This window comes from Gallinula chloropus (assembly GCF_964237585.1).
Source record: "Gallinula chloropus genome assembly, chromosome: 5".
Taxonomy (NCBI): domain Eukaryota; kingdom Metazoa; phylum Chordata; class Aves; order Gruiformes; family Rallidae; genus Gallinula; species Gallinula chloropus.
The window spans coordinates 32,738,696-32,748,901 of record NC_140090.1 but is presented as its reverse complement, the minus strand read 5'-3'; the positions used below and the strand labels follow the sequence as shown (position 1 = coordinate 32,748,901).

The 10,206-nt window shown below is 54.5% G+C and overlaps 2 protein-coding genes across 6 annotated transcripts; one reads left to right on the top strand and one right to left on the bottom strand.

The window, feature by feature from the left end:
- Positions 1-581: 581 nt before the first annotated feature.
- Positions 582-1,261, bottom strand: LOC311192143 (endoribonuclease YbeY-like; the record flags this gene model as incomplete). The annotated part of the gene is given in 3 exon segments (XM_084264567.1): positions 582-671; positions 886-1,221; positions 1,223-1,261. Coding segments are annotated over 3 exon segments (465 nt in total).
- A 240-nt stretch (positions 1,262-1,501) lies between these two features.
- LOC311192739 (uncharacterized protein) lies at positions 1,502-8,676 on the top strand. 5 transcript variants are annotated; one of them, XM_084265303.1, is made up of 10 exons: positions 1,502-1,650; positions 1,739-1,935; positions 3,997-4,052; positions 4,267-4,397; positions 5,107-5,182; positions 5,721-5,793; positions 6,657-6,753; positions 7,295-7,379; positions 8,015-8,110; positions 8,363-8,676. In XM_084265303.1, the coding sequence occupies exons 4-10, from the start codon at positions 4,366-4,368 to the stop codon at positions 8,423-8,425; spliced, it is 522 nt and encodes a 173-aa protein (XP_084121429.1). In that variant the 5' UTR covers positions 1,502-1,650; positions 1,739-1,935; positions 3,997-4,052; positions 4,267-4,365; the 3' UTR covers positions 8,426-8,676. The 5 variants fall into 5 exon arrangements, with proteins under 5 accessions (XP_084121429.1, XP_084121425.1, XP_084121428.1 ...); XM_084265299.1 differs by having other exon boundaries at positions 6,441-6,753; XM_084265302.1 differs by lacking the exon at positions 3,997-4,052 and having other exon boundaries at positions 6,441-6,753.
- Positions 8,677-10,206: the final 1,530 nt, after the last annotated feature.

Below are 10,206 nucleotides of genomic sequence, written 5' to 3'. Positions count from 1 at the left end.
CACACAGCCTAGCCCAGTCAGTGATGGCACTGAGCACATCGTCCAGAAGCTTCTTGTCCTCAGCCCAGCTCAGAGCTGTGATCCCTTTCCTGGGGAGCCTGTGCCAGCGCTCAACTCCCCCCTCAGCACAGAACCTCTTCCTGACACTCAGCCTGAACCTCCTCTGGTGCAGCTTCACACAGTTCCCTCAGGTTCTATCCCTGGTCACCAGCGCCTGACCCCCCAGGCTGGGGGTGCAGCCAGGGCTGCCCCTTCCCAGGGGCAGGATCCGGCACTCGCCCTGTTAAACTTCATGCGGCGGGCGACTGCGATGTAATGGCTTTGTGTGAAGCAACAACGTTCTCAAATTGGATCCAGCACCAATCTAACACTTTATCACCGATGGGTTTTAGAAGCAAAGTGACCCCCGAGCATGGAGAGAGTCACAGGCAGCACTACAATCACCACACGAGTCTGCTCTGTTAGAGCAGGCAAATGCCTCGTTGAACGCAACTGAAAAGATGCCTGAAAGGACTGCTGGGGGTTACCTGTAGTAGCCATGTTTGTCTCTGGAGTACATAAGCTGATCAATGCATGGTCTTTCATCTATTTTTCTTCCCATGTTCCTTCTTTCCATCCTTCTGCGTAGCCTTGTAGGATGTAAATCTGTTCAACAAAGGGTCCACCTGACTCTGAATAGGAAGCAAAGCAAAGCATTCCTGAGCATGAAAAACCCCACAGGATGAAGGTGCCAAATATTTGGGTTATTTCACCCCAGCAGAATTCTTTCCATCCCTCCTTCTGTCACCTTTAACCTTTTTTTGTTTCATAAATATGGATAAAGACTGTGAAGAAACCACCCCAGGTACTTAGCCAGCTGTAGCTCACACCATTCCATGCTCTCACCTGCAAGGAACTGCTCGTACTCAATGACAGGGATGTTCTTGTTGAGGCTTGGGAGATCGAAGAACTCCGACCACGGGATCCGAACCGATCCCCGGTGGCGCAGCACTGCGGGTGGATGTACTCCACCCCTAGGAAGATGTCCCCCAGGTCGTACTCGTCCCGGCTGCTCGGCCGCGGCAGCTCCCCCGCCGCCAGCCGGTGGAAGGGGAAGGAGAGGACGTCGGTGGGCTCTGGGCGCTGCCGATACGCGCCGTTGAGACGCCGCATCAGCCCGTCCCCGGCGCACACCACCCCCACGTCGAAGCGGGAGGCGCCCAGGGCGGCCCGCAGGGGGCACCAACACGGCCCGCTGGGCGTTCCGCAGCGCCACGCTCATAGCGGCGGAGCCCCGCATCTCTCCGTCCCGCCCCTTGTCGCCCGCGGCTGCGCGGCGTCACTCGCGGGGGAGAGGTGGTGCCGCCCCCTTGGACAGCGCGGGCGGGTTCCGCGGGCCGCCCGCCTTTCCCCCGCCTCTGCGTTTCGGGCGGGCCGCCGCCGCCTTCGGGCAGCAGGGGGCCCCGGCAGGCGACGCGGGGTTCAGCTTCAAGCCCCACACCGACCTGGGCGGCTTCCCAGGGCAGGGCGAGGGCCCGGAGGCGGCGGTGGTGGGGGGTCCTTTCTCCTTCTCGCGTCCTGCCGCCGCCCTGGGCCGCCCGGAGGAGAAGGGCCCGCGGCCGCTCTTCGAGGAGGCCTGAAGAGGAAGGAGGAACGGGAGCGGTCGCCACGGTGGGAGCTGCCCCGGGAAGGCAGGCTGGGCCGGGGGAGCCGGGTGTCACCCCACGGCCCGAAGTGACTGCCTCCCCTCTCTTGGCAGGCACTCGGGGCAGCGAGAGCATGGAGGGGCCGGGGGCCCTGTTGCCCGGCGAGCTGGTGGCCATCCAGTGCAAGAACATCCCCGATGACCTCAGCGACAGGACGGTGCTGGAGAAGCACTTCAGCCAGGTCGTGAAAGTCCAGCGGGTCATGACCAGGCGCAGCAAGAAAATGGCCATTCTCCACTTCTTTGATCATGTGAGTATCGGCAGCGACCCGCGGGTGAGCAGCCGCAGAGCTGGGCGTTTTGGGGCGAGAGCTCCACCCGTTTGGTAGCACCGTGTGTTTATGCCCTGGGCAGAAGCTGTCGTGAGCCCCGTGTCGGCCAGGGATAGCAGGGTGCTGAGCCGCCCCTGAGGCGTGCCAGCTGCCCGAGCTCTGCCTGGCTCCGGTTGGGATGTTGGCCTCCAGCCCCAAATCCAAGCGGGTCTTGCCCGTTTGTTGACTCACATCACCCACCCCTGAGCTGCGTCCGTGGCTGCGTTCCTGCTTGGGTTGGGCATCCCGCTGCTGCATCGGTGCTGAGGTGTACTGGGGAGCCAGTTCAGAGACCGCGGGGTCTGGCCCTGTTCTGTGCTTAGAAACGTCGGTCTCGAGTGCCGTTCAGCTTGCTGCAGCTCTTGGGAAAGCAACAATTGTCGTCCTGTGGGCACCGTTCAAAGGAATTGATCTTCCTCTTGTTTGACGCTGATGAGTTTTGCCTTGGTGGGTTCGGCGGCCGGTTGCGCGTCGCCGTTGCCCGGGCAGCCGGTGCGGCCAGTCCCGGGCGGCCGTTGAACGTTTCCCAACTCCCCGCTCCGTTTCCCGGGGCACCGCGTCCTGCCCACCCGCCGCTCTCGCTCAGTCGTGCCTTCGGCCATGGCTGAGCCGGTCGCTACTGCGGCAGCGGGAGCGGAGACAGGCACCGAACTCCGGGAGTACGATGAAGAAAGGGCTCGGTAAGTCCCGGGAGCATCCGTACTTTCACCCGCTGAGCCGGGGGGAGGAGATCGGAGGGGTAACCTGCCCAGGGGCCGGGCCGCCGGCCTCTCCCCACCCACCTCCGTCCCTCGGGCCGCGGAGCCTGCGGTGGGAGGGCGGAGAGAGAGGAGAGAGCCGCCCCTCAGCTCCCTGGGCTCTCCCTCCCCAGACAGGCAGCGGTAGGAGCCAATGGAGGGGCTGCCCCCCACACCCCTGGGAGGGGCGGACGGGCCGGGCCGGACCAGGGCAGGCCAGGCCAGCGGGGAGTCTTAAAAGAAACGGGCCCTGGGAGCGTGCGTGGGGTAGGAGTAAAGGGCTTTCTGTGTGTGTGAGGGGGGTGCAGCGGGTGGAGGGGAGTTCCGGCGTAGGACTTGTGGAGAAACGGGGACGCCTTCCCAGGTGTTAACCGGTGCCAGTGTCCCAGAGCTCCCAGTAACAGATGGTTGTGGGGTTGGAAGGGCCCTTAGAGATCCATCTTGTTCCAGCTCCGCTGCTATGGGCAGCGATGGCCATGCCGTGCCTGTGGCTTCTGTGTCCCTGAGGAGAGGGAGCGTCTTGTGGAGAGAGACGCTGGAGCAGTTCCCAAGTTCCCATCCGCCGTGCAGAGCACATTCCCAGGGGAGGAAGGTGCCTTTGCAGGCGCTGCTGGCTGTTGTGGCACGATGTGAGCGGGAGACCCGGTTTCCCTCAGCGACCCATCGCTGGGAATGGCGGGCAAAGTGGTGCCAGGGAAACCGCGTTAGGTGGCTTCAGCTGCACTCCCGCTGCAAAGAGGTTTTCCAGCAGCGCTGGCTGGGACGGGCGAAGGTGTTCCCCGGTCCCCTGTGGGAGTACTTGCACGGAACTCTCAGCCGCAGGCTGGTCGTTATTTCTGCCCCTTGAGGTTTCCCATGGGAGAAAGAGGAAAAACTGCGGGTGTGGGTGGTGAAACCCCCGGGGAGAGTAACTCAGCGTTGTGTACACGGGCATTGCCTTGCTGAAGGGCAGTGGGGGTGGGGGGTAACCTGTGCAGAGTAAAAAATAGCCCGTTCCACGTTAGCCGAAGCCATTTGTTTGGTGCTGGGAACAAGTGTAACACATGAAGAAGCATCAATAGAAGGGAATTATCCCACTGTTGCAGGATAATTAGCGGTGCCTTGGCTGGGAGAGGTGGGGGATGCTCTGCAGTTGCTGTGTGTGAGTCTGAGATGATCCGGGGGGGGGGCTTGGAAGGGGAACTACAGCAATTAGCTCTGGAAGTTTGCTTGTGCAAAGCTCACCCGGGGTTGTAAATCCCTGTTCTGTGTCTTCTTTCCTCAGCCCTCAGCCGCCAGCGGAACATCCTGACTGGCAGGAACTGCCAAAGCTACAACCAGGTACCGCCCATGACAGAGGTAGTTCACAGCCCCGGTTCTTGTGAGGTTTGGCGTCCCTTCGAAAACTGAGGGGTGTCTGAAACTGCAGAAGGGCGTGCAGCTTGGAAGGAATCCCACTGCTTTGGGTGGGATCAAGGAGGTGGGCTTCCATGCAAATGGCAGTCCTAACCCCCTCTTTAGTCACGCTGTCACGTGGCCTGCCTTTGTTGTTTAGATGATGCCATCTCTGGGCGTGAAGAGAAGGCTGAAGAGGTTTCTGCTGCAGTGAAGATACCAGCCAGGGCAGCAAGGAAACACTGGGCTTCGGGCAGCGATGCTGCTCCAGAAGCAGAGTCTGCAGGAGAGGTTAGCAGCAACTTTCCTGAACCTGTGCAGCCATAGGCTCTTCTTTTCCCTTGACAGCAGGTGCCTCTTGTGTGCTGGGTTTTCCTCACTGGGGTTTTCGTGCTCTGCTCTGGCACATGGAACTGAGGAAGGAGCACCCAAAATACATGACCTTGCAAGAACAATCGCCTGCTTCCTCTGGATAAAGCCCTCTCTGCTCGGTTCGGTGTCCACCAGGCTGGGAGAGGATTCCCCTAGGACTTTGGCTCTGTAAAAACGAGTCCCGAGCTGCTTGACCCCGTAGTTTGGTTGGGTGGTGCAGTGTTATTTTTCTTACTGCCCCGTAGGGTGAGAGGAATAAGAAACCATCGTGCTCTTTTATTTGTCCCTGAGAGCACTGTTGACTCTTTGTTTGTACAAAACACCTTTCTGAGGGGCTCAGGTCTCCCCGAGCCAGAGCCAGAGTCAGAGCTGAACTCTGGAATGCTGAGGAGCTGCCCGAGGGGAACTGGGCAGGAAGCCTGTGCCTAGGAGAGCCCCTATTAACAATCAAACCCAAAGGGCAGTGTGCTGGTCAGAGATCCTGCAAAGATCCTTCTGCCGCGCTCTGAGCCAGCAAATCCCAGTCCCTAAGTCGGACCAGAACTGCCTCCCTTTCTGGAAGTTTCTGCTGGCTTGGGCTCATGTTCAGGTTAAACTCAGGGTGGTGCTTTGTTTGTTTCTGTTTCAGACTCAATCCCTTTCTTCTCAGCCTCCAGCGAAAAGACCAAGAATTTCTGTGCCAGGAGAAGAAATGGTGCAGACTGGTAAGGCTGACGTCAAGGCGTGAGCTTGTTTCTTCTGTGCTCTTCCTGGCGTGTGGTGCAACTCTCCCCCTCGGCTCACGTACGGGTTGTGGCAGCATCGCACCTCGGTAGCGCCTGGCAGTGCTGGAGTGGGAACTCAGTTTCTTCCCTGCATCCCTGCGCTGCTGCTGGGTCGGGGCCGGGCGTTTAGCTCAGCATCTCAGTACCAGAGCTGCCTTGGATGCAGCCAGCTCCAGCTGTGATACAGCTGCTGCCAGCTGGCCAGAAGGAAATTGGTTTGGTTTGAGGTGTTAGATCCCCAGAACCCTTTTTGGGTTTGAATTTGGGGTTCAGCCTGGCGATACCTCGTGCCAAGCGCAACTTGCTGCAGTTGCCAATAAGAAAATCTGAGACTGTTCTAAAGTAACAGAACACAGGGAATGTGGGGACGTAGGGGAGAAAGGAAACATTGACCTTTGGTGAAGCTCTTCACCATAACCTCATCAACCTCCTCAGTTCCCTTTTCCAGTGACTGATGGCTCACACTCTTCTCTCATAGATCAAATGCCTTGTGGGACTCCCTTGGGCAACAGAACACTCTCTCTTTGGGACAAGACAGCTCCTTGTGCCAGGTAAAACCCTTCTGTTTGCTTGGACTTTCTTCTCTGAAAGGTTTGCTTTCCATTTCACTCCTGAACTTCTTCCGTGCTGCTCAACATTTGTCTCTGTGTCTGCACAGAGATGTTTTTCCAAGGTTTCCTGGGCCGCTATCCTAAGGGAGGTCTTCGGTAGCTTTTTATGTTTCCTTCCTCTCCTCCCAACTAGAGAAGATGCTTTTTTTTTTTTAATCTGGGAACGTGAAATGTAATGTAAACACAGGGAATGCCAGGATTTTCTCTCTTCCTTTCCTCCTCCCCTGGTCCTTCTCGCAAAACTTAGAGGAAGTTTTCTCTTTGGGGTACTCTAAGGTAACAAATTTGACTCCTTCCCCTCTGGTCTGCCTGAGTTCAGAGTTGCCCAGCTGAGTATGAAGGGCCTCTACACAGAAATGCCCACTGTGTTTTGTCGTGACACCAGTGCAGGATGTTTCCATCCAGGGATTTGACAGTCAGGTTGTACTTTGGGTATTTCTATTGCTTGAGCTGTGGCTCCCCACTCGCATGTAAACAGTTGTGTAGGAATAAACTGTCTCCTTTCCGGTGCACTGATACGTGTCAATAACAAATGCCGTGCTTATAAACACTGTGGTTCTTCTCTATTGTTTTTTCCTGCACCAAAGTGCTCCGGCCTCCTCGACTGCTCCAGTCTTCTCCAATGCTTCATCCTTCCCTCCTGCTCCAGACTTGTCCCCTCCTCCGATCTACTCCATTGCTCCAATCGACTCTGAAGTTAAAACACACCCCAGTGTGCCAACCTACTGCGGCGTGCCATCCTACTCTGGTATTCCATCCTACTCTGGTGTTCCATCCTTGCTCCATCTTCCCTCCTTGTCCAGCCTTCCAAACTTCTCCAGTGAACCAGTGCCAACTATTATCACCTGGACAAACAAAAATATGGAGGAGATCCTTTTCCATCTGGGACACAAAAGACCGGTGAGTATCCCCATGATCCGTATCTGTCCCACTTGGTAGGTAGACTGTAGCTGCACCACACAGCAGGATGACAACGTAGTATCTGGTTGTCTGGACTTGTGGAGGGTGACACATTACTGCACCCCCTTGGGTGCCCGCTACTTAACTCAGGCTTGTGGTTATGTGGTGCTCTTTGGTCCTTTTTTCATGCTATTGGTGACTCTCTCTGTGACAGCAGAGCTTCGAATCCATGTAAGCTGGTGGTTGTAATAGCATGTGTTGGAGAGCAGACACCTTGTACTGTCCCAAACCCCGGCCAGGGAACTTCCTCCGCCCAAAAGCTTTTGTATTTCCTCTTCCTGGAGGTGCACCCGCTATGTGGGTACATGCTGGGCATTGCAGTTCCTTGCTTGGTTCTCCTGTTCCTCCTCTGACAACATGTGGTTTGGGCAGTTCCTAAATGAGCTTCTGCTTTTGTGGGAGTCTCCTTCAGCAGCTGGCTTTTTGTGGGACTAAATGATGGAGATAAAGAGGATCTTTTGTTCTCTTTTGGTTTAAACAGCAAATTCCTGCAAGAAGAAAGCTGGGAAAAAAGAAGGGTGGAGCTGGATTGTTTGCAGTGGGCTCTTCACAGCGTGGAGCCTCACGTAAGTGAGCACTGCTTGGGTTTGGAATTTGAACTGTGGCTCCTTGTGGCGAGGGTCTGTACCTGTCTGAGTTCAGTCCAAGTCATTAGCCCGAAGCTTCTCCTGTTTTTATGGCACCACCTCCAGCTGTGAGTGGAGTGGGAAGCCACGCTGGGTTGAACTCTCCAAGCAAAGCCTCTTCTCACTGGCCCAGTGCTCTCTTTGCTGTTTGAGGGGTTGGGGTTTGTTTAATTAGTCTGCCCTGTGAAGGTGAATCTGGCTTTGCCCCCATTCTGCACGGTTTAAGGGTCTGTTGAGCCATTGTCAGAGAATGTAGGCTGCAAAACTCAGCTCTGAGATGGTGATTTCTTCTGCCTTGGAGCACAGAGCCCGGTGTGTGACAGAGCAGGGGCTGGCGCCAGTGTTTCTCTGGAAGTTCCCTCACAGGGGAAGGCAAGGCCTCAAGCCTTGATTGCAGAGGCATGGCGCTGTGCAGAGCTGGGTGTGCCAAGACCTGGGTGGGAACCTCCAAGCCTGCGGGTGTGGGAAGTGCATCATGAGTTGGGTCTGGTTAGCGCAGGGCTGGTTGTGGGTAACACCTGCTGCTCGTCCTCTGAGGTAAGGGAACATCCTCTGCCTTCTTCTGCCTTCATTAGGAGATGCCTCAGCAAAAGAACGGCAGTGGCTGCGGGGTTTTCGCCTGCGAATACGCAGACGGTATCTGCGGAGACGAACCCATCACCTTTCCTCAGGTGAGCGAAGGTTGTCAGCAGCTCCAGAGCTTTTTGCCCCAGATAAAAGAGCCGGGGGAGTTAAGGCAGCAGCCTGGGGCAGGGGCTGAGGGTTTGTACGTCTCCTTGGGCGCGCGCTTGCTGGGGTTGGCACTTCAGGGTGGCCTCAGCAGGCCAGAGCTGCATTCCCTGTCCCTAATGACCTGGGTGTTTGTGCCTCCTTGCTGCCCTGACTTCCTACGTTAACGGCTTTCTCTTTCCTTCTCTTTCCAGAGTCACGTGCCTCACTTCTGCAGGGAGGTGGTGCGGGAAATAACCCACCAGCTGCTGCTGTGAGACAGGCACTACAGCAGTCACCCTGTGATCCCCTTAGGCTGACTCTTGGTTTAGTTTCTCTTCTGACATTTGACCAGGTCCCTGCAACCTGGGGTTGGTTTTTTTGTTCTGTTTTTGTCTGTTTGTTACTTGTGAAAAGATAAATATTTATTTATTTTATTACAATAAATATTTTAATTATATATAAAAAGAGCGTGCTGGCATGAAGCTGTTTGTTTGGGACCAGAGCAGCATTGACCCAATAAACAATATTTCAACAATCATTTTGGGGTTTTGGGATTTTTTCTTTTTTTTCTTTTTCTTTTTTATAATTGTTTTTATAAAACCTTTTTACCTTTTCCTTTACTTGGGCCCGTGAAGGGGGTTTGGTTTTGGGGCTTTTTTTTTTTAATGGTTTGCTTCTCTCTGGCTGCACCCCTCCACTTTCCCACTAGACTGTGGTCTTCAGGAGACATGCAAATCCCAGGGCATTTCTAGAACTTTGCACACGTTCTGTACCACTGTAGCCACAAAATGTGGTCCTCTATCAGATGGCATCCCAAAATGTATTCCAAATCTAGGGATAATCTCCTGTAGGAGCCAATTAACTGTTTCCTTGGCTTGACTTCTATGGCAGGGAAAGGTTTCTGTCCATCCAGAGTAAGTGTCAGCCTCAACCAAAAAATACTTATAGTCATTACATTTAGGTAACTCTACAAAATCAAGTTGCCAATAATTTCCCGGATTTGCCCCTGTTTTTAACTTACCCATTTGAATTTTCTTTTGTACTACTGGATTTTTAAACACCCCTCACACTTTGCCGTTACTGACTTGGCCATTTCTAGCATTCACACTGGCACTAAGTGCCTTTTTAGGAACATCACCAGGGCCTCTGCACCCCAGTGCCATTCTTGATGTCTTATCTGCAGTATTTCCCCCATGATTAAGGGAGGCAATATTACCTGACTCTTGAGAGTTTTTCACCATCCTTCAGAACTTTTCCTTTTGCGATTTTTACATTTCCAGTCTGATGTGCTTTACAGGGCAGGATTGCTGCTTGGAGCGGTTCTTGAACCGCCAACAAGAACTGTGAAATTTCCTTTTGATGCTTAATATTTGCCCCACCAGGACAGTAGTCCTTCTGTCCATTGGCCTCCATGGACAAGGACTACCCCAAAGGCATATTTTGAGTCTGTCCATATATTTACTTTCTTTCCTTTACTCCATCCCAGTGCTGGTGTCCCTGCAATCAGTTGTGCTTTCTGTGCAGCAGCTGTACTGGGTGATGTGTTTGCTTCTGTTACCAGATTCTCAGTTGTTACTGCAGATCCGACGTGGCGAGTTCCACTCTGAACAGAGTTGTGCCACCTGTAAACAGCTCCCATTCAGCAACCTCATCGGGAACAGCCTTCAAATCCTCTCACCTGGAGTATGTATGTTCAGTGGTTGCGATACAGTCATGTTTAGGTTGTTCTTCTTCCTGTGAAGCACTCAAGAAAACTGCAGGATTCACAAGGTTAGTTGTTTTCAAGGTTACATCATCTTCTTCTGTAAGAGCTACCTGGTATTTCATTCTCCTTCTAGGGGATAGCCAGTGTGTCCCCTTTTGTTCCAACACTGGGACCACCATATGTGGAACACTGACCGTGATGGTTCTTGTCACTCCTGCAGGCAAGAGGGTCATCCTTTGCTTACCGAGTCCAGTTGCTTGGAGAAGCATCCCACTGGTCTTTCCCAGCTTCCCATTCTCTGTGTCAGAGCTCCCAAAGCCAGATGTTGCCGTTTGTGGACAAACAAGTGGA